At 40.9% G+C, this 24,262-nt stretch overlaps 1 protein-coding gene across 1 annotated transcript in view; it reads right to left on the reverse strand.

Moving 5' to 3' along the window:
• The window catches only part of LAMB4 (laminin subunit beta 4), a gene marked incomplete at both ends in the record, with an annotated part of 112,238 nt that overhangs the window by 7,211 nt on the left and 80,765 nt on the right, over window positions 1–24,262 (reverse strand). The window contains 15 exon segments of the mRNA XM_082661717.1: window positions 152–196; window positions 199–274; window positions 278–301; window positions 1,616–1,777; window positions 4,357–4,495; window positions 7,464–7,711; window positions 11,932–12,075; window positions 15,068–15,162; window positions 15,165–15,225; window positions 16,205–16,325; window positions 16,327–16,368; window positions 16,370–16,406; window positions 19,270–19,421; window positions 23,239–23,543; window positions 23,547–23,614. Coding sequence (XP_082517843.1) covers window positions 152–196; window positions 199–274; window positions 278–301; window positions 1,616–1,777; window positions 4,357–4,495; window positions 7,464–7,711; window positions 11,932–12,075; window positions 15,068–15,162; window positions 15,165–15,225; window positions 16,205–16,325; window positions 16,327–16,368; window positions 16,370–16,406; window positions 19,270–19,421; window positions 23,239–23,543; window positions 23,547–23,614 — 1,719 coding nt within the window.

Raw genomic sequence — 24,262 nt, forward strand, 5'->3', positions numbered from 1 at the left:
GTAAACATGTGAGGTGGTGGACGTGTTAACTGTGGTAGTCATTTCACAATGTACACGTCCATCAAATCATCACGGGGTACACTTTAAATACATACAATTCTATTTGTCAATTATACCTCAGTAAAGCTGGGAACGTCTAAAGAATAGATACCTGTTATTCTTCTTATCTTGTCCTCTGTATCTGCAGCCAGTTTGCTGCATCTCTTAGCTGTTTCACTTTCCCTAAGGTTTCCTTTGTCAGTCCTGGCGCGCTTGTCTTATGCTGAAGAATAGCTTATTGACACTGTAGCTCAACAAGCTCCTGTAACAAAGCAACACTCCCGTCATCAGAAAATATTTATAAAGCATGCACACGTGCGTGATGTTTGCCTGATAATGTTCATAAAAGGGATAAGCGGCGACCATCATCCAGTCAGTGACGCTTGAGTCACTCTGATATTTCCAACAGGGCTTTTATTTGCATGGTTTGGGTCATTTTTTTCAGGTTGAAAAAATGCTCAGGTTTAGTTAGTCACAAATAAAATGTTTCTGTTACAAAATATCAAGGCTTTTTTCACGTTAAGGCAATGATTTGTCCTGAACTATGTTAAGGTCAGAGATAATAGAGGACAGAACTGAGCCAGTTCTGCCCGTGACAAACGTTTGGTTCAGTTGGGTCGAACAGCTGCAAGTGCAAGGTGAAGGTCAGAGAGAGTGGTGAAGGTTCAGAAGCAGCAAGGACACAGTATTTGGTTGGCACAAAGGTGAAAGGGGCATGAGGAAGGAAGGGAGGCAGGGAGGCAGGAGGGTATGAAGGGCTCCTCGCGTTTAGAAGGGAAATCTTCAGGGTCAGCCTGGGTGGTTGACAACTTGGAACGTTACATAGATGAATAACCACCAGACCCAGGAATGCACTATGGAAGTGGTAGAGGGTGGGCAGGAATCACCTTTCTCAACCTCTGTTCCATAGAAAATGCCCTCAACTCCCAAGTCAGTGGAAAATGTACCCAGCACGTTAGGAATTAAGAGCAAGAGAATACACCAGTTACAAGAACACTTCAACCTCTTTCTTTTGCTTAAGCTGCTATATTAATGTGACCAACCAAAGATTTCCTGCTAAGAAAATGAGTTGATAGCTTCTTTCAGCAACCGAAATGAACAGGCCATTTTCCACAACTGTTTCATGAACTCACTCTGATTTTTGTAACTTGATCTATTCTCTTTGGTAGATGACTTTCACTTCTTTGTTTTGTGATTTAATTAGAGTAAAGGGATCAATCAGATTGTATTGTATATGTGGGCAGATCTGAATACATACAGTATAGACCCATGACATAAATTGTGAATGGTTGGAAGTTCAGGAAAAATTTGCCTAACATGTCACTAGTAATACGGGATGCGTAGATGGGGCTAAACACTCTAACGTAATCTGGCCAAAAACCTGTCTTCTTTGGAGACAGCACTCCACTTACAGAAGCATCTCCATGCCCAGCGGGGTCCCTACAAACATGCACTGCTGAGCATGGGCCAGCACTAAAGGAAATGCTGACCAATGGCACAAAAATCTGGGGTGAAGGGATTATCCTTCAAAGAAGCACGGTTGTCTGTTCTTAGTGGCAGGGGTAGGACCAGCGACCTCCTCAAGGCCCCCAGCCTGGCGCTGGGCCGATTCAGCCTGAGCTCCCACACGGACAGCCTCGTTCCTTTGCAACTTGGTCTGCAGCCCGGCAAGTCCACCCTCCAGCGCTGACTGTTGCTTTGCTAAAGCCAGCTCAGTCTCCCGGGCCTGATTTTCAGCCTGTTGTTGATTGAAAGACCAGGAAGGAGACAGTCTTTCTAAACAACAAACAAGAAAATACATGATGTAATGAGCCCTCTGAAGACAAGCTAGGTGTGAAGGGAAAGGAGATCATTCCTTTGCTTTTTCTGTTCCTTAAAAAAATGTTATAAAAAAATACTTCAGACAGACAAGAGGTTCTAGGAGAAGATGTGGCACGTATCCGTGTGCCCACCAGCTGGCTTAAGAATAAGTATTGCCAGTGAGCCAAGACCCTGGGTGTACCACCATCATCACCCCCTCCCCCGCAAAGGTCACCACTACTCTGAATCTAATATTTCTCATTCCATATACTTCTACATGCTTTGAACTCTATCGTATTTGGTATTTCTAACAATATACAGTATTTTCTACTTTTAAACTTTATGCAAATACATCATCCTGTGTATTTCTGCAGCTTGAATTTTTTAATTCAAAATTATTCTGGTACAGGTCACCTAAGTTAATTTGCATAACTCTTTTTATTCTTTTTTTATCCTTTATTTTTTAAATTCTTTACTCACTTTTACCAATTGAAAGTGTTCCATTGTTTGAATATACAAAAATTTATTCTTCTATTTTCCGATGGATGCGGGTGGCTTCTAATTTTTTTCTCCCTTATAAACAATAACGAACACCTTATACTTGTTTCTTATTTTGGCGACTATACTTGTCACGTCTAGAAGTCTGACAGGTCATTTGTTATCTCTTGTTCTTTGGTCAAACTTTCATGCCTTCTTTGATTTTTCTTAAGCGTAATAAACATTCTTATTTTGTACTGGATATCCAATAAAGGTAATACCCAAAGTCTCCTGCATTCTGACTCTGTTTACTGTTACTGATGGCCTCTTGCTTAAGGCAATTTGTTTCTTTATTGTGTGTTTTAAGGGAATCCTTTGAGGCTTGGTTTTAAGGTACATTCCTTTGGAAAGGATTTCTTATTGCCTCTGTCAGGCATCTGAGGGCCCTGACAACCCAGGAGCACTTTAAATGACATTTTCAGCTTGGTTTACCAGGGCCACACAGGTAGTACGAATTCTGGCCTCATCTCACCTGAGAGCCAGCTTGTTAATAATTCTTAGTGAAGACTCTCCCCCTCCATGCACAGGCTAATATCTTTACAGCCTCTTCCTCTCTCTGAAATAGTTTAACATTTCCTTGAGGGTTTGCCTTTTGGGGTCTCCTCTCTATGCGGGGGTCTCATCCCCTCCTTGCATGGGTTTCATTTTCTATTACTCATGGCAGCCAGGGAAACCAACAGCTTTAATACACCAGGGACTGACAGCTACCCTCCGCCTGCCATCAGGTTCATGCTTCATTATCTGTCTGGATCATGTTTTCCGGTCATTATTGGCCTCTGAAGATTTCCTCCATTTTTTACCAATGCAGCTATGCATTTAACAAATTGTTAAAACATCTAACCTTTTCAGGTTTTTTCCTACTAGATGGCTCCTTGATATACTGGTCCACCATGCTGTTAGAAATCGAAGCCCCTTCCTAGGCCCTTGGGCATAGGTGGGAGTTTTTCTAGAGCAGGAATCTTGAAGCTTTTTCTGTAAAGGGGCTGCTAGTAAATATTTTACACTTTGTGGTCCATAAAATCTCTGTTGCAACTATTCAACTCTGTGCCATTGTAGTGCAAAAGCATCCATGGACAATATGTGGCTGAATTCCAATAAAATGGTGTGACTTTGGATGCAACAGTTGGTGGGTCCCTGTGGCCCTTGGGCTGTATTTTGCCAACCCCTGTTCTAGAGTAGATGCCTAGAAGGGGAAAACCTGGAGACCGTCTTTATTTTTTGCTCCTGTATATATGCAACCTCTTCATATCTGAGCTTTTTATTTCCAGGTACATGACTTCCTGTGCTGGTGCCTTCTGCTTTTCTTTTCAGGATGCATGTACTTAGATATCTAAGACTCAGGGGAAGAACAGAGACTGAGAAGCTTGCAATCTGCTGGGAAGAGGATGTGCTGGAGAGAGATACATCACAGACTCTCAGTCTAGGTCCTGTTCTGTCCTCCAGCTGCCAGGCTTCCTCTTCTCGATCCATCCCCTGGGTTAAACCGTGGCTTTATTCCTGCCAAACAGTGGATGGAACCCTTTCTTTCAGGTAAGATAGTCTTTCAGTCTTAGGATACGCTGATGAGATTTCACGTATATTTTGTTATAAAAATCTGGCAACAATTAACTTAATTTCTTTGGTTGGTGAGCTCTCAGAAGTCCGTTACTTTCCCTGGTATCAGAAGGGATAAATACTGGCCTCACATCTACCATTAATTAGCTGCGAGACGTTAGGTAAGTGACTTAACCGCCGCGAGTCTTAGTTTCTTCATCTACAAGCTGATGGTAACAACACCTGCTTTGTCCCGCAGGCTTGGTCAACAGTGAGATGAAATAATGCCGGGATAACTCTGTAGAACGTTAATTAAACGCATAATACTATCATAATCTTATTTATCATCATAATAATTCCATCAGACAGGTAAGATGAGATATAAAAACTGTGCTGTCTTCACACTCAGTCTATTTCAGGTTAGTTTCAAGGAAGATAGAGAAATACCTGCAGTGCGTTCTTTTTTATTTTTGTCGTCTGGGCGGTCAGCTGTGTGATGGTAGAATCTGCCCGTACTTGAGTGATTTGAACTTGTTGCAACTTATTCAACATTTTGTCGAGATTTAATAGAACATCTGTTGCTTGTCTAAGATACTAACATATCAGATTAGATAAATATACAATTATTCATTTATTTCACCTTGAGAGTTCATTCGACTCAACAAAAACTTTACTGAATTATTCATAAAGTCAATTGAAATCACTCTTAAGCAAGGCAAAGTGCTGCAGTCTTCCTCTTGAGACATAGGTACATTTAGATGCCAGTAAAAGCACATACATATGCATGCACAGGTACAGATTTTGCCAGATATGGAAATCAAGGATACAGGTCTCGTTTCTTCTTAACTTGTCATAAGCAGAGAGGTTTGGGGGATAAAACTGCCAAGCTTGGAACAGAAAAAACTATCTTCGGCCAATTCCAGTTCTCTGATTTCTCAAACTTAAGTAAGTAACGCTCTTGAAATCCTGATTGGAGTAGGGGGCGGGGTAGTCAAGAGGCTCCAGAGGGAGCAGAAGAGAACGAAAGGCCCTGCGTTTTCAGGCTGTGTTTATTCAGGTTTATTTAAGCTTCGCTGACATTCCAGCTGCCCAGGGGCCCAGTCAGAGGTTACCATCACAAGCTTTCCAGGTGGTAGTCTATTTTACAGAAGTGAGCACACCTCAAGTCAACATTCACCAGATACTTAGGTCTGTGGGCTCAGAGGCACCTTTGCAAGAACGTACAAAGTCAGGGAACTAGATCTTAGCAGAGGCATCATTAGAAATGCTTGTGTGAGAGCAAAAATAGCTAAATGGCAAAACCCCTTCCCCATCCAACCCAGCCTCTCCCCTTCCAGTGATAATCTTTCTCTCCATTGAAAAGAAAAAAAAAAAAAACACAAAACTTTTTTTTTTTAAGAGCAGTTTAAGTTCACAGCACAATTGAGAGGAAGGTACAGGGATTTCCCACACACTCCCTGCCCTCACACATGCATAACCTGCCCAATTATCAACATCCTGCACCAGAGGGCCCATTTGTTACAAACGATGAACCTATACTGACACATCGTAAACACCCAAAGTCCAGTTTACTTTAAGGCTCACTCTTGGTGTTGTCCATTCTATGGGTCTGGACAAACATATAATGACATGTATTTATCATTATAGTATCAAACTGAGTATTTCCACTGTCTTAAAATTCCTGTGCTTGCCTATTCATCCTTCCCCTCAACCCCTGATCTTATTTTTACTGTGTCTCCATAGTTTTGCCTTTTCCAGAATGTCCTATAGTTGGAATCATACGGTATATTGCTCTCCCTTTCTATACTTTTTTTTCTCTACAATTACAGTGAGGGTTCTGGAGGCTTTCCTTCTCATAACTCCCCCCTCCCCCATATCTTTTTACTGAATTCTTTTTTTCCTTTAGATTTTCAATGTACTGCTCATTATAGTAAATTTAGAAAGTACCCCAATAAAAGAAGAAAGAAGAAAAAAATATCAGGGAGGGAAAATTTACCAGTAATCCTACCACCTGTTAAGATATTGGCACATGCTAGCATTTTTGTCCTACCAGTTTTTTTCTTTTCATGATTGAGATCCCCTTCTACATATAATCTGTTATATTCTTTTTTTTAATGAAGATTTCTTTTAACATCTTTATTGGGGTATAATTGCTTTACAATGGTGTGTTAGTTTCTGCTTTATAACAAAGTGAATCAGTTATACATATACATATGTTCCCATATCTCTTCCCTCTTGCGTCTCTCTCCCTCCCACCCTCCCTATCCCACCCCTCCAGGCAGTCACAAAGCACCGAGCTGATATCCCTGTGCTCTTTTTACAAGCATTAACATTACACTGTAAGAATCTCTGCATGTTACTAAAAATCCTTCGTCAACATCATTTTTAATTGCTGCATGATTGTGTCCAGTTGCTTAATCTTCCTAGTTTGAAATATTAAAACCAGGAGGGGCTGGGCTTTCAGTGGAGTCTGATGCACTTCACTTGTAGAGGTGGATGATGAGACAGTGAAGGCAGCTCAGGTATCAACTCTGCTTCTGGGGGTCCAAAATGCTGATGGGTGTTGATGATGGTACCATCATCCACTGACCCTATGACCTGGACTCACAGCACCCCATGATCATAAAAACATCAAGGTGGCTTTTCCTCTTTGCTTGGCTAAGTCGACAAGGGCAAAAGGAAGCAAGAGCTGTTGACTTTGTGTACCGTATGTATCATTCTACTCCTGTATTACTCCTGGGGCACTCGTGTTCATTTCTTCTCTGTCTCACCGTCATATTTTTAATATGATATACTTTCTTTAATCTAGATTTTCGGAGTACTGATATTGTAGTAAATACAGAAAGAAACAAAAATAGGTATGCAAGACGTAGAGAATGGACTTGAGGACACGGGGAGGGGGAAGGGTAAGCTGGGACGAAGTGAGAGAGTGGCATGGACATATATACACTACTAAATGTAAAATAGATAGCTAGTGGGAAGCAGCCGCATGGCACAGGGAGATCATCTCGGTGCTTTGTGACCACCTAAAGGGGTGGGAGGGAGACACAAGAGGGAGGAGGTATGGGGATACACATATATGTATAGCTGATTCACTCTGTAATACAGCAGAAACTAACACACCACTGTAAAGCAATTATACTCCAATAAAGATTTTTAAAAAAATAAATAGGAAAAAAATAAATAAATAAATAAATAAATAAATAGGTATGCAAGAAAGGAAGAATACACAGACAGTCCCAGCACTTGTTAAGATATTGGCATATAATTAATACATGGCATTTATTGGTGTATATTGGTATAAGGAGGTAACAGACACTGGAAGGGCATTCAGAGACTAAGGAAAACGGGAAACCAGCATCTCTGCACAATGCCTCCCAGCTTCCCAGCTTTCTGGGGCACCTCCACAGACAGCTTAGCCCTCATTTTGGGCAATGAACTATCAGAGGGTCATTTCATTTGAACGTTATAGCTCCTTAGGCAAATATTTTTCAGATGGCCTTTTGGCAGATGGCCTGTTAAGACAAGGAGGAGAATATTAATACTGTACTTACTCAGCTGCTTTTGCCTTCACCAAAACCTTTCGGGCTCCATCTGCTGCTTTTGCCTTCACCAAAACCTTTCGGGCTCCATCTGCTGCTTTATGTAGCCTGTTCTCCTCTGTCCTGTAGTCCTCACAGAGTTGCAAAAGTTTCCGTATTTTGTCAAATTCATGGGTCAGATTTTGCGATGTTACTGGTAGGTGGATGTCAAGTACACGATTTGCAACCCTCTCTATGTCCTCTGGAGGCGTGTTATCCTCCTAAATAAGAAGATGGGTTTTAGGTAATTGTGTCTCCTTATCATTCTACCTTGTAAATATCACCACAATGAATTCTAAGTTAATTTGCATTTGATGATGTGTCCCTAGAATACAGGGATTATTGTATATGTCTCACAGATGCTTCTTCATCCTCAATTTTCCCTTCTCTCTGAAAGAAATGCTGTTCATGTAAAGCTGAATTCATTCAATGCTTGTTGGAAAAACGAAAAATGACAGATTTGGAATACTGCGTGTGCTACAAAATGTCCTCACAAGAATTGCTTACTATAAGTACAGATTCAAAAGCAATTAAAATGTTTAGATGTCATTAAGATTCAAACACAATGGCAAACTATCATATATAGGATGGATAAACAACAAGGTCCTACTGTATAGCACAGGGAACTATCTTCAATACCCTGTGATAAACCATAATGGAAAATACAAAAAAGAATGTACACATGTATAACTGAATCACTTTGCTATATAGCAGAAATTAACAACATTATAAATCAACTATACTTCAATTTAAAAAAAGAGATTCGGTCTTCCCTGGTGGCGCAGTGGTTGAGAGTCCGCCTGCCAATGCAGGGAACGCGGGTTCGTGCCCCGGTCCTGGAAGATCCCACATGCCGTGGAGTGGCTGGGCCCGTGAGCCATGGCCGCTGAGCCTGCACGTCCGGAGCCTGTACTCCGCAACGGGAGAGGCCGCAACAGTGAGAGGCCCGCGTACCACAATAAAAAAAAGAAAAGAAAAGAAAAAAGAGATTCAAATACCATGAATGAGACAATGGGGAAGCACTGGGTTTGGACTCAACAAAACTCTTCTCTAATCCTCCATGACATTAAAAAGGCTCACAGTTTTTGCTCACCAGCATAATTGGGTAATTATAACTGATGCTACTGCTCAAGGGCCTATTTTGAGAAGGGGATGCAACAAAACAGAGTAATTTACAGTATGATTAACGTATTATAAAGAAACTTTTAGGGAACTCCCTGGTGGTCCAGTGGTTGGCACTCTGTGCTTCCCCGGCAGGGGTCATGGGTTCGATCTCTGATTGGGGAACTAGGAGCCCGCATGCCGCCAAGTGCAGCCCGGGGACGGGGGCGGGGGCGAAGAAACCTTTAAATACATCTATGTCCTGCTTTTCAGAAGAATAAAATTGGCCCCCTTTGAGAACTAAAGTGCGTAAGATGGACTCTTGGTATGTGGGGTAATAGCTCTTTGTCTCTCTCTGGCTCCTTATCGAGGCACAGATGCTGAGTGCCACGGGGGAAGTTAGAGATGAATCAGACACAGATCTGATCCTCAAGGGGTTCACCACCAAGTGGGGAATTATGAGTCACTTTAGATGATTACTGATCCCTTAAGAACAGAAGTGATAAACATAAGCCAGAATGATGTGGGGTTCAGAGGCAGGAGAAAATACTTCAGGAAGAACTTCAAGACAGCATTTAAACCTGTGCGGGTCTTGGAGGCCCGCACAGATTACATTTGTGGAGACGTGCAGTGAGAAGAGGGGTAAGGGCATTCTCCGCCGAGGACAAGCTCAGGGTGGAACAGGTAACAGTGTGTGGATCACTCCCGGCTGGCCAGTGGGGGGCGGGGGGGGTCTAAAAAAGTAACTAAAAAAGCAAAAAAGTGTCTAAAAAAGTTAAAAAAAAAAAAAAAAAAGGAGTGGAAGTTCAGGAAGGCTGGGAGCAGATCACACATGCCCCTATATGTGAGGCTAAGGAAACTGGACTTCATTCAAGAGACAATGTGGGGACTTCCCTGGTGGTTCGGTGGTTAAGACTCCACGCTCCCAATGCAGGAGGCCGCGGTTTGATCCCTGGTCAGGAAACTAGATTCCGCATGCATGCCACAACTAAAACCCGGCACAGCTAAATAAATAAGTAAATAAATATTAAAAAAAAAAAAAAAAAGGACAATGGGAGGCCTGGATAGCTGTTAGTATTTGAGTGACATGACCCCAGTATACATCTTCTTTGCACTCATTTCTGCCTTAGCTATTCTTGTTTAATATATAAAAGGAATATTTAACTTTCTTTTTTTTTGGCCACACCCTGCGGCTTGTGGGATCTTAGCTCCCCGACCAGGGATTGAACCCAGGCCCTGGCAGTGAAAGCACAGAGTCCTAACCACTGGACCGCCAGGGAAGTCCCAAAAGGAATACTTTACTTCCTATAATGTTTTTGAAAAAAATGTGATGAGAATTTTTCATGAATAAATTAACACCATATTTTAAACAGAATCACGGAGTTGGCTCTTTCTAGAAATAGTAACTTTTGTTAAAAAAAAAAGTTCTAATAAAAAGTGAATTGAATTTAACCCCGTATTCAGTCATGAAACATTTCTTGGCATTTATTATGAGATTAAAAATTCATATTCAAGTGATTATAAATTCACTTTCAGGAGAAGTGACACATAACTCTGTTAATAAGGAATTCAGACCGTAAGGAAAATATTAAGATGGTAAAAGAAGACCTGAATAGTGTGGCCACCATAAATGTAATGATCATTTTATTTGGGCTTTATACCCAAGAAAAACAAAGAACTGGGTGGGTGAAGGGCACTGCTTCCTGGTGACCAAGAGTCTTGGACCCTGACCAGGAAAGTTCTTCTTATGGAATAGGATTTTTCTTGATGTCTAGACTAATTTTTATTGTAATAATCTGAGTTTTTTTCCCCTAATTCCTTAGGCTAATTAAAGTGACATTTTTATTAGAAACTTATTTAGTAGCAATGAGAACTAGTATAGGAGTAGGCTCTGTGACCGTTGCTGGAACTGAGGACGCTGTGGCAGCTCTGATTTCATCTTAGTTTTGGCGTCTGAATTGACTTGTATCTGCAGAAAGAGCTACCGTGTTCCTCATACAGTTCCTGGATCTGTGTCTAGTTAATATCAGTCCGTCTAGCTCGCTCACTGAAAACTTGCTTTTGAACAAACAAAATGCCCAGTTGACTGATCCCACACCCAATCATTTTTACTGCTTATTTTGGTCATTTTTACTGATCATTTTTACTCTCTATTCTTTTCTAATTTTGAAAATCAGGACTAAAGCTGCTAATACAATTTCTAGAAACAGTGAGATGGAAAGAATACTTGGCCACAGGGGTCTCTTATAAATAAACAGGTTTAATAAAGTGATTGCAAAGATTGTAACCGACATCTCTACTGTCTATTAATTCATGTGGAGAATATTAAATTATTGAATTTGGAAGATGGCTATAGGAAAGAAAGCCTCCTCAGATCAATTCCACGTAGTGTTGTACCCAAACGACATTATTTACCGAGAGCGAGATTTCCCGTCAATTTCCAGCTGTACTATTTGATTTTTATCTTTAACTAATAGTTCTCTGGAGTTTAAAACAAACCTCTCCGAAAATAAGGCACAATGAAGGACACTAAGTTCATAATTATAATAATAATTCATAATAATAATGAATCCAATAGTTCCCCCTTTGGTCAGTCACAGAAAGCCAACATGAGTCTTGGAAAACAGTCAATAATATTTATCTAAAATAACCAATATTTTAGATGCCACCTCACTACAGTATTTGATACACTAACAAACAGCTGGCGTACTTTGATCTCACACACTCTGTCAGCAGAGAAAGTTGTGGAATCTGACAGAGTCTTCATGTTAGATTTTCCTTGTTTAAAAAAAAATAACTTTAAAGACCAAGTTCACTTCTTTGGAATTCTAACTAAATTCTAGGATGTATTACTAAACTAATCTTATACAGAGAGCCATATTATTTTTGATACACAGTTAATATTTTGGAATTGTTTCCATGAAGAAATTTAAAATCAAGGAGTATATCATGATTCTGATTTAGCCATGTCATTTCCACTTAACGTAATATGGAGTTGGTTGTGATGTTTGAGTATAAATTAAAAAAGGAAGAAAAAGGAGGAGGATGGGGAGAGAGAAGAGGAGGAAGAGTGTGGGAGGGACAGAAACTAGTCCTAATTTTTTTTTTTTTTTTTTTTGTGCAGTATGCGGGCCTCTCACTGTTGTGGCCATTCCCGCTGCGGAGCACAGGCTCCAGACGCGCAGGCTCAGCGGCCATGGCTCACGGGCCTAGCCGCTCCGCGGCATGTGGGATCTTCCCGGACCGGGGCATGAACCCGTGTCCCCTGCATCGGCAGGCAGACTCACAACCACTGCGCCACCAGGGAAGCCCCAGTCCTAATATTAAAAAAAAAATTACCTAACAAGAACATTTTCAGTTTCTTGATTAAAAGATTCATTTTTTCTTCTTCAGATTCACTTTGGTTTTTCATATTCCTCAGTTTCTCACTTAGCTGTAAGGCATTGTTTTTGGAGACTTCTGCCAGTTTACTTATATTTTTGATCTGGAATAAGAAAAAAACAACAATGAAGCAAACATAACAATTAGGCACATTCTGTGATGTTTCCTTACTTAGCTGGACCAAATAGAGGTCACTAAAAATATAACAGAAGTCTACATAATTAAACAATAGATTCATGTTAAAGGACTCTTTTAAAAGTTGATATTATCTGTTTTCATGACCATGTTTTCTTAATAATGTGAACTTATCTCTAAAAACATTATTAGTGATCAAAATTGTTATTTGAAAACAATTATTGGTGTAGGACTAATGACTTTTCCTGATACAAATCGAAAACACAAATTCTGTTTTAATGACATGTTAGCATTCTATCATATCAACAAATGTCACAGAAATTACTTACAGTGATCATTATGTTTAGTAAGTTGAGAACATATTCTTTAATATAAGTTAAAATATTAAGTTTAAATAATAAGTTTAATATAAGTTAAAATACTCTTTTAAACATTCTTCTGATTCAGATAATGTACTTTCTTTGAGAGTAAAAACAAAGCATTCTTCCTTTTAATAAACGAGTTTGAACTCAGAGAAGGCTACAAAGATAAATTCCAGATACTGTGTACACTTGGTGGAGGAATGATAGAACTAAAATGTTTACAACCTAGAAGTGCAAATTCTTAACTGTGTGCTTTGAGATAGGTCACAGACTTTTTCTTGAAATTCCAACAAATGAGAGAAAGAGAAAAAACAAAGAGAAATAGGACAATATCATCTGCAAGTTGAGCTGTATTTAATAAATTAACTGTGACAGAAGCAGGGCTAATTAGGATCAAACATAGTTAAGGAAAAAAGAAAATCTCACTTTATTTCCCCACAAAAATAGGCAGCCTAATTTAAGCAACACAGATTTTGTGGAGGATTTAATGGTAGTCACTGGCAAATGATGAAACAAAAAGAAATATTTACATGATTAAAAATATGTAATTTAATTTTTTGGAGTTGTTCCGTAATTCTCTAGAACTTTTTAAACTTTAAAATGGATAACCGTTGCCAAGAAAGATCTTAAAACTTCTCATCACAGGAAACAAAATGTAACTATGTGTGGTGATGAATGTTAACTAAATTTATTGTGCTAATCATTTTGCAATACATACATATATCAAATCATTATGTTGTATACCTAAAACGAATACAACATTCTATGTCAATTATATTTCAATAAAAAAATAAAAGGGAGAAGCAGTGAGTAAGAAGGCATAGAAGATGAGAATTCCAGAAATAAATACTCTGGACAGGAAGCACCAAATTATACACATGAAATCTCAGTGTACATTAGTCGATGCCATATTCAGAAAGAAAGAGATTGCTAAATTACTTCACTCTTAAAACATCTCTCTGCAATCCATCCTCTGTCATGACTCCTGAGAATTCTCTCATAATCTCTTCTGGCATGTTTCCCCCTTCTAATCAAGAGGAAAATAGCACATCATTTTATCAACATGACAACCCCCATTCTTTTCCAGTTCTCCATTTATGTGCTGATTAAGCCAGATTCTGCTATTATACACTTCAGGGATTATCTTTTAAAAGTAATAGCTTAACACGGGTCTTATTTAAATGGTGTGAGATTTCTGGTTTTTGAGAAGGGGCAATATAGTTGTTTAAAATTACATTAAACCATTAAGGATTGTTTTAACCACAGGGATGCAGGACCAGGATTTGCGTTTGTTCACTGCTGTATTCCCAGCATCTAGATACATGTCCAGCACGCAGTAGGTACTCAATGAATATTTGTTAAAGCAATGAAGAATAACATACAAGTGAAAAACTAGGTGGCAATATAGAACTATGACTATGTGAAAAAAATTTTTCAACATTTAGGATGTGTGGGGATGTTCTCTAACTTAATCAGAGACTTGCTCTGGAACTTGGATCCGGAGCCTGTGGAGCAAGCACGTAGTACCAGCCGGGGTTCGGATGCATGGAGGCGAGGCTCACGGAGCAAACTGGTGCTCTGCGCGTGCGCATGCGCAGGAGTGTGTCTCATCGCTGTGGTTCTCACGCCATTCCCAAGGCTGGCTCTCTATTCTCCTCTCACTTCTGAGACTCAGATGTCTTCCTTTTTGGTGAGGGGTTGGTTTCTCTTGCTTGAAAACAACAATGCTAACTGATATAATATTTACCTTATATTGGTAAAAAATTCAGCTCTTTTTTCTTCATCAAAGGCTCTATGTATACGTCCAAAAAAAAAAAGCAAACTAGGGAGCACATCATCATCTTGTTTTTAAGCTGAACACAATGTATTCACAAAACACCTAAAATTGTATTCATCCTTTCCAAATAAATATAATGTATTCACCAAAAAACCCTAAAGAAAGATAGGTAATTAAAAATTATACTCATTTATTAATATGACCAGAAAAGTAAATGAAACCATTTAAAATTATTAGAGATTCCATTATCGGGTACTTAAATATTAAAGCAACTTTATCATATCTATCAACATAGGAAAGAGTTCAAGGCATTAAGAGTATATTCCCCTTAAAATATTTTCTAATATTAAACTCTAACATCAAAATTTGTCTATTTAGTAGAATTTCAAACACACCCTTGAATTTATGAAAAACATTCTTTACTTTGACAGCTCTATAGTTTGAAACCTTCAAGGCTAGGAGTTTACACATTTCTATGCAGTGTTTGCTATAAAGGGAACCTATCCACACAAGTCTGTATATGTCCTACAAACATATACTTTGACGTTTTTCTCTTCTTTCTCACCATATACACACATACACACTATACATATATATGAGAAAATATATGAGAAAATATATCAATATTCACAGCTACTTCTAAATCACCATTCATATCCACATCTATATTTTTATTCTATATTGTCAGGCACAAGAACATCTAACATCTAGAATCTACCCTTATCACTTAGGAGTTAAATGGAAATTTAAAAAATTCCAAATAGTTTGCTTTTTTAATTGCTACTAATTTTACAAATAAAGCATGAGAAGACATCGTTTACCTGATTTTTCAACCCTTGAACTTGGCTGTTCAAATTGCGAATCACGAACTCTGCTTCCTGAGCTTTGTGGAGGGTGTTCCTCGAGAGGGTCAGGAGCCGGGACAGCTCGGGCCACCACAGGACAAGAGCACACAGGGCGTGTTCCCTCCTCCATACACCTGACAGGAGAAAGTATCTATGCTAAAAAGCAACTTGTTGGGGCTTCCCTGGTGGTGCAGTGGTTAAGAATCCATCTGTCAACAGTGCAGGGGACACAGGTTCGATCCCTGGTCCGGGAAGATCCCACATGCTGCGGAGCAACTAAGCCCGCGTGCCACAACTACTGAGCCTGTGCTCTAGAGCCCGCGAGCCACAACTACTGACGCCCGCGTGCCACAACTACTGAAGCCCGTGCGCCTAGAGCCCGAGCTCTGCAACAAGAGAAGCCATGCAATGAGAAGCCCATGCACTGCAAAGAAGAGTAGCCCCTGCTCGCCACGACTAGAGGAGGCCTGCATGCAACAGTGAACACCCAATGCAGGCAAAAATTTTTTAAAAATTAAAAAGAAAAAGCAACTTGTTGGCAGAGCTTTTTCTAACATCCTCCAGGCTCACCAAGGCAAGGCACTGCTCTATTCATATGTGTTTCTTCAATAGCTGTTCACACTTAGTACATGGATATGAGTGATTAAGTATTTCCTAGTTAACTGAATAAATATCTAACTTATTTGTTATCAGCATTTGGGCCAATCAATGTTGCTTTTACACTTATAGTTTTGGGGGAAATAGTCACATGTCTAGCATTTCCATGTTAATTTCATTATTTTTTAAAAATAAAAAGTACCTTTTACTTATGAGGCAGGAGGAGTAAATGTCCATAATCTGTACCGGTTGAGAAAAAGTAAATAGCATAAGATAATAAAATCAAGCCACAATCTTTACTCTTTGATTTTTCTCAAACTTTGACTTAAGAAATAAAAAATAAAATATAAATATTTATATTATTTTTAGATTAAATATATATTATTTATAGATACTTTCTACACTTATAAAATATAAATTAAAAAATAAAATGTAAGACAGGGAAATACAATCGAAGAGGTCTGTATATCAAGTAGAAACCACAAACACTTTGACTATACTGTCATGAATATTTACCTTTTCATGCAATGTTTGAATATCTGGTATCTGGATCTGCTTTAATTTCTCCAATGACAAGTTTTCTTTTGAGGTTAGTGTATCTAAGATGGTAAGTAAGTCATTTCTGTTTTTTTCAGTTATCTATGATGGAAGTAGTTTCATTAGTTTTCTTTTCAGCAGATAGAGCTCTGATAATACTTCTTGATGTTCTTTGAGGAATCTACATCAACACAAATTGAGGTAAGATAAATTTTGTGAAAACAAATGAAATTATACATGGGTTATCGAGATAATCATTCCCCAATTTGACTAGACTGTCTTGGTCTCAATCATCAATACAAAAATTCAACATCCTCTCCCTTGAATTTGCACTTAACAGGGAAGTAAAGAGTAAGGAATTGGGCTTCCCCGGTGGCGCAGTGGTTGAGAGTCCACCTGCCGATGCAGGGGACACGGGTTCGTGTCCCGGTCCGGGAAGATCCCACATGCCGTGGAGCGGCTAGGCCCATGAGCCATGGCCGCTGAGCCTGCACGTCCAGAGCCTGTGCTCTGCAACGGGCCACAGCAGTGAGAGGCCCACGTACCGCAAAAAAATAAATAAATAAAATAAATAAAGAGTAAGGAATTTGTTCTCATTCCTAATCTGGAAGAAGGTGCCCACTGAAAGAACTGAAAATCTGTCAGCTGTCACCCAAGACAGGCAGAAGAAAGCAAAAGTGCCCCTATGCTGATTTTCTCAAACTTGCAGATGTCGCGTCATAGATATACATATAATAGCTACAGAGCACTGAGGCTTAAGTTTGCAGACATGGGTTTGAATGCTGGCTTCTCCCTTTACTGTCTGGGTATGGCCTTGAGCAAATCCATTAAGTCTCTTAGATTGTGTTTCCTTATCTGTAAACTGATGATGATAATCTGTGGAGATTAAGTGAGATAATATAAAGACCCTCTGTGAAGTTCCCCAAATGTTATGTATTAATTTTGACCACCCATATGAATCCAATATGATGAAACAACTAAGTTCACCTCACTGTATAGAGCAGGAGTTGACAAAGTCATTCTACACAAGGCCAGAGAATAAATGTTTTAGGCTTACCTGCCATCACATTGCTGTCACAACTACTCAGTGCTGCCACTGTAGAGTGACAGTAGCCACAGACACCACATAAATAAATAGGTGAGGTGGTGGTCTCCTGGTGAAACTTCATTTACAAAAACAGGCTGTGGGTAGGATTTGCGGGCAGACTGTAGTTTGCTGACCTCTGATGTTGAGGCTGATGACAACAGCTAACATGCTGAGTGCTTTCTATACGCCTGGCCTTCTCATCAGTTCTCATCCTTGATCTCCACAAAACACTGTCAGGCGGTTAGCACGACCACCACCATTTTACCAGTGAGAAATGGTGGCTCTGAGGATAGCAAGGTCTCACTGATAGTATGATGTGAAGCCAGGATTTGAAGCCAGGTAGTTGGACTCTAGAACCTGTGTTCTTAAACACTTCTCTGTATTTTCCATATTGTAATGAAAACACAAATCCCTGAAAGTAATGTGGGATGTTTTAATGTAAATGAGAGTATCTTAGGGCTTTAAACTGTTCTAGGAACCAAAGGCCCAGGGTTCTGATCTTTACTCTCATGTAGTCATAATCCAGGCATGACAACCACACTTTATCTTTTCAACATTCCTGGTTTTTACACTAATGGACTCACTATATTGTGATTTTCATTTATCATGAACCGCCTACCCCCCCCCCCATCTCACACACACACAAACGAACAAAAAGCCATGTTTCTATTGCTTGGAATGATTTTCTGCCTTGATTTATCTGGCAAATTTATCTTTATTCTGAGAGGCCTTTTCTAATAGACCCAGGAAGAACTCATTCTCTCTACTCTGCTCCCGAAGTAGCTTGAAAACGTTCTGATAGAGTCTTTTCATTGTCTGGGGATTGTTTATATGTCTGTCTTCCCCCCACAAGACTGGGATGACTTCAGGGTGAGACTTACTGCCTGTCTCTGCTGTTCAGCACAGTGTCGGGCATCAACAAAAAGCCCAGTAATTGCTGTTGGACTGCAAGTTTGAGAGAATCAGCATGGGGCAGTTTTGCTCTCTTCTACCTGGCCTGGGTGACTGCTGACGGATTTTCAGTTCTTTCAGTGGGCACCTTCTTCCAGATTAGGAATCAGAACAAATTCCTTACTCTTTATGTAGCATTTATTGAGCGTCATCAACAGTGATTTCATCAAATTTAGGCTTTCCTTTAGGGTCATTAATTGCCATCTATTTTTTTCTCTTTTAGCTCAAGATCAGATGACAAACAGGACCATAGACATAGGATGAGGAAAAGCAGACAATGTTTGTGCCTTGAGATAGGTTTCACGTATATTTTCCCTTATACCGCTCAACTAGATGGGTTTGGTGTGAATAAGTTCGGTGCTGCCTCTCCTGGTACTAACAAGCTGTCTGTCCATTTCCAAACATAACAAGGATCTCATGGGAGATCAGCAGATGAGCTAATTCAAGTTCTGCTTTAGAGTTCCATTTCTCCTCCAAGTTGATTTTGGCATAATTCCCGTTCATTTTTAAGAATTATGCAATATGAATTACAGGCTTCTAGCATGTAACATGTCTCCAAATTCCTACAAAGTTCTTAAGAGAAATTGTTTAGGTCCCTTTTGCCTCATATTCCTTTGCATTTGTGGTTGCTGGAAATGGAGTGGCTTGTACTCAGGAAGGCACAGAAACATGTCTCTCTCATTTCCTTACGGCCACAATAGAATTTCCAAGCTGCTGATTAAACGAGATCCTAGCATGGTTTGGCATCACAATACTTTGGGTTTCAGTATTTGTTTAGTATCGCAGATTGTTAGCGTTATTTTGTGCAAATGCTATCCGTCTCTGCAATGTTTTAAAAAGTTGAAATATTCCTGCACAAATAATACCTTTAAAGGGTGCGTTTTCACGTTCTAAAGTGCTCAGGTGCTGTGGCAATAAGCACAGGGAGATTCACTAATGGAATGCACTATGGATTTCATCAACTCCTGTCCAGAAACAGACATCTGAGGTGCATTTCCTCTCTTACCCATGATGCTTGCATTACGGGCACGGGAGTGCAAATCAATTTCTTCTTGAAGATCTTCAAGTAAGAGGTTCACTTTATTCCTCGTTCTTTCTTTCAGATCTTGAAATTCATACACTGTTTTCCTCTGGTCACTTAGTTGAATGATTTCTTTCCTGTAGGAGAAAATGAGAGAAAATGTAGCTAAGCTTATATTACATTCGACAGATTGTGAAAAAAACACAAGTAAAGAAATTGCCCTCGGACTTCCCTTGGTGGTGCAATGGTTAAGAATCCGCCTGCGGGGATTCCCTGGTGGCGCAGTGGTTGAGAGTCCGCCTGACGATGCAGCGGACATGGGTTCGTGCCCCGGTCCGGGAGGATCCCACGTGCCGCGGAGTGGCTGGGTCTGTGAGCCATGGCCGTTGAGCCTGCACGTCCGGAGCCTGTGCTCCGCAAGGGGAGAAGCCACAACAGTGAGAGGCCCGCGTACCGCAAAAAAAAAAAAAAAAAAAAAAGAATCCGCCTGCCAACGCATTGGACACTGGTTCGATCCTTGGTCTGGGAAGATCCCACATGCCACAGAGCAACTAAGCCTGTGCGCCACGACTACTGAGTCCGTGCGCCACGACTACTGAATCCATGCGCCACAACTACTGAGCCCACGTGCCACAACTGCTGAAGCCCTCACGCCTAGAGCCCGTACTCTGCAACGAGAAGCCACCGCAATGAGAAGCCCACGCACCGCACCAAAGAGTAGCCACTGCTCGCAGCAACTAGAGAAAGCCCACACGCAGCAACAAAGACCCAACACAGCCAAAAATAAATAAATAAATAAATAAATAAAATAATAATAATAAAAAGATTGCCCTCATTATTAGGTATCCTCATACTTAGGATGGATTTTTCCCCCTCAAATTTTCATTTGACAGTTTGATTGTTTATGGCTTATCTCTTTCTTGTTAATTCCACTTCCTAGAGTAGTATTTCAGTGCTCATTTAAAATGGTTTCATAGCATAAAGGTTTTTGAATCTTTCAATTTCAGCTGTTTATACTCTGTCTCCCTTTACTTTGGTTTTCAAAAACACGTATTCAGACGTGGTTCATTTAAATCAGTCTAAGGGAGCCAACCTATATTAGGCTTTTAACAGAATCCCTCACACAGACAAGGATAAAAATCAGTACCTCATTTAGAATAAATCTGCTTCCAGCAAGGTTCCTTTTACTGTTACTTCTTACAGTGTCTTAAACTTTGAATTTCCACAAGTGACAGGTTTCCTTGCTGGCGAGTGTACATTTGGGTGTGTTCTTTCTACATCACCTTTGATGGTGTCACCTTTGTCCCACTTCAGTTGGCTGGGTTCAGCAAACACAGTTGGTTCAGGTGAATAATTAGAATATCCCTCATGAAGGGGAACTTGGGTACAAATCTTGAAGAGTACAGTTCAGGGAAGCTACAATACAAATTTATGGGACTAATTTATCTTGGTATGACTGCAAAGTATTAACCAATGCTTCCTAGCATTCTCTGCTCTCACTCTCCCTTCTAATCTACAGACTTTCCCTTCAAGCTCCAACTGTCAGCACTGTAATTCTTCTGGCTAATAACAATAACAGTACATACTATTATTATAGCTGGTACTCTTAAAGCACTTACTATGTGCCAGACACCATGCAAAGTGGCTTGTCTTGAGTGATTCTCACAAGAATCCCATGAAACAGAGACTTTAACCCTGCTTTTGATGAACTGAAGCTTGGAGAAGCTAAGTAACTTCTGAGGCCACACAGCAGCAGGTGGATTTGAACCACAGTAGTTTGACTTCTCAATCTATGCTTATGATATATCTTGGTTTCTCTGTCCTCCCCTTCCCCTTTGATTTGTAATTTACCCAACAAACATTTATTACTTAACTAAACCACGCCTGAAGAAAGGTACAGAGAAGGCAGCTTTGCCCAGAGGAGTCCCTCAGTGAGGCAATGGCTGAGCCGAAAAGACGTGGGAAGATGCAGAAGGAAACACATCCTCTCTCAGGAGGTCAGGGAAGGCTTCAGTGAGGGGGCGGTGTCTGGGTGCTTGTTGTAGAGAAATAGGAGTTTAGCAGGTGGACCAAGACGGGGCAGGCTTTCCTCACGGCTTCAGGCCTGGCCCCGGGACTCCGGCTCCTCCTGCTTTCTTCTCTCTGGTCCTGCTCGGGGCTCTTGCAGTATCTCTGTCTACAGCATCTACTGTGGATTGGCTCCTTCTGCTTTCTCAGTTCCACTTCATCCGCCATATCCTATAACCACAAACCAGTGGTCCATGAGCCAAAACTCATTCTCAGACAAGTTTCTTTGGCCTCTACAGTGCTTTCTGAAAGCACTATTGGATTACCTGCCTCTATTTTAAAGTGGGGACATTTCCATAAAAATCTGGATGTCTGACATTGTTTAAAAAATGAGGAGATCTGGGAACCCGGGGCCACAGTCTTTACCAGGGCATAGCAGTGCCTGTCCTCACCTGCCAACTTGACTTGGCTATGTGACATCTCTGGGCCCTATAGCTTCATTTATGATGCAGGTGGCCCTTCCTCTGAAGTATCCAGGTGAGTTGTATCATCTTCCTTGTGTAACTTTTAAGCAGTTGCCATATACTTCAGGATTTTTTGTCTGGTGATAACGAACGGCCTTATATTTATGCTTGTGGGTTTTTGTATGTTTGTTTGTTTGTTTTTGGCTGCGTTGGGTCTTCGTTGCTGCGCTCAGGCTTTCTCTAGTTGCGGCGAGCCGGGTCTACCCTTTGTTGCGGTGCGTGGGCTTCTCATTGCAGTGGATTTTCTTGTTGTGGAGCACAGGCTCTAGCTGCGCAGTCTTCAGTAGTTGCAGCATGTGGGTTCAGTAGTCGTGGTGTACAGGCTTCAGTAGTTGTGGCTCGTGGGCTGTAGAGTGCAGGCTCAGTAGCTGTGGCGCAAGGGCTTAGTTGCTCCACGGCATGTGGGATCTTCCCGGACCAGGGCTTAAACACGTGTCCCCTGCATTGGCAGGTGGATTCTTAACCACTGCACCACCAGGGAAGCCCTGACAGGCAGATTCTTAATGACTGCACCACCAGGGAAGTCCCTACACTTGTGTTTCATGTAACGTAAAACTCTGCAGCTTCAACTATTCTTTAATCCAGGAGCTTTTCTGGGGGAGGAGGGATATTTTTCTATATAACTATAATCTTTTTGGTTTCTTAGTAGACTATGTACTCCTAGAGGGGTGGAAACTATACCCCGCTCATCCTCGTTTTGCCCACAGCAGGTCAGCAAACTTTTTCTTTAAAGGGCCAGAGAGTAAATATTTTAGGCCTTGGGGGCACCATAGTGGCCCTGTCACAATCGCTCAACTCTGTCATTGTAGAGAGAAAGCAGCCACAGAGGATGTAAATAATGGGTGTGGCTGTGTTCCAATAAAACTTTATTTACAAAAAAATGTGATGGGTCAGATACTGCCTGTGGGCTACGGTTTCCTGACTCCTGGTCCAGAGCAATCACCATAATCTCTAGAAATATTTGATGAATGAAAAGAAGGACTCAATAATATATAATAAAAATGATACTGCATTTTGAAAGAATTACTGTACTCATTATATGACTCCACAGTAATGTGTGGGCTTATAAACAACTGAAGAATTTGGGAACATTTAGCAAATTTCCCTGAGAGCATGGTCAAAAAAAATTTTTGTATTAGAAACTTCCCCACTTCCAATTTTGTCTTTCAGCTCTGCTGGGTTTGGGTTTCTCAATTAACCTCATGATTGCCTTTTTGTTATAATCAATGACATCTCACAAAATCATGTCATTCTAAGTAGGTAAGAAAGAGACAACGATGATTCCCAGCCTGGTTATTAATGGAACAATGATTACTTCCCTAACATCTACAAAGGTTCATTTCTAAGTTGAAGGCTGCTAAAGTTCACAGGACTTAAGGTAAACCAGGAACTTGGCGATCTATTACTTGCACGCTAACCTTACCGAACAGAGTCATGATAATCCTTGACTTTTAAGAATTCCCCAGATGAGAAAACAGGATGTCTCCAAATCCTTTCTATTTCAGACATGTTCTCTCTGAGGCCTTTGAAGTCGGCCTCACAGATAGGCAGGGTCTCTCTTTTATCTTCCCTGTTAGCAGCCAGCCTAATTAACCCTTGCACCGCTTTGGAGAGGGAAGAAATGGTGTGGTCCCATGGATCAAAGCACAAGTGACACCGAAGACAAGCAGGGAATTTCTGGCCGTGACCCTGGGTGCAGTGATAACATCGTGGGCCGCTAACACCCTCTCAGCAGTGACACGTGCCCGTGTCCTGGTCACAGATGTGCTTCTGGGAATCTTTCCTGTTGCAGTCACATGCTGAAAAGGATGGGAGAAGGAGCGGAGAATGTCAGTCACCTGGCCTTTGGCTCATGACCAGCTCAAGAATAAAGTCCTCCCCTCTCCCCTGAGAATCTTCCCAACTCTCATTTCTAAGGTGAATGTTAAAAAGCAGGATAGGGCTTCCGTGGTGGCGCAGTGGTTGAGAGTCCACCTGCCAATGCAGGGGACACGGGTTTGTGCCCCGGTCCGGGAAGATCCCACATGCCGTGGAGCGGCTGGGCCCGTGAGCCATGGCCACTGAGCCTGCGTGTCCGGAGCCTGTGGTCCGCAATGGGAGAGGCCACAACAGTGAGAGGTCCGCCTACCGCAAATAAATAAATAAAAGCAGGATAATTTCAGAGATCTGTGCAATGGCCATTAAAACAGAGCATACCTCGTTTCATTCCACTGACCAATCAGCTCTCGGTTTTTTTGTTTTTTGTTTTTGGACACTCCACTGTGGCTTGCGGGATTAGTTCCCCAACCAGGGATCAAACCTGTCCCCCAGGCAGTGGAAGCGTGGAGTCCTAACCACTGGACAGCCAGGGAATTCCCAGCTCTTGTTTTTTATATGGATATTATTAGGTGTCACTTTTACTGCAAGTGTGAGTTGTTCCCATCTAGTTTCTTTACCTACGTGAGTGA

Source organism: Grampus griseus (genome assembly GCF_964374135.1).
Source record: "Grampus griseus genome assembly, chromosome: 9".
NCBI lineage: Eukaryota > Metazoa > Chordata > Mammalia > Artiodactyla > Delphinidae > Grampus > Grampus griseus.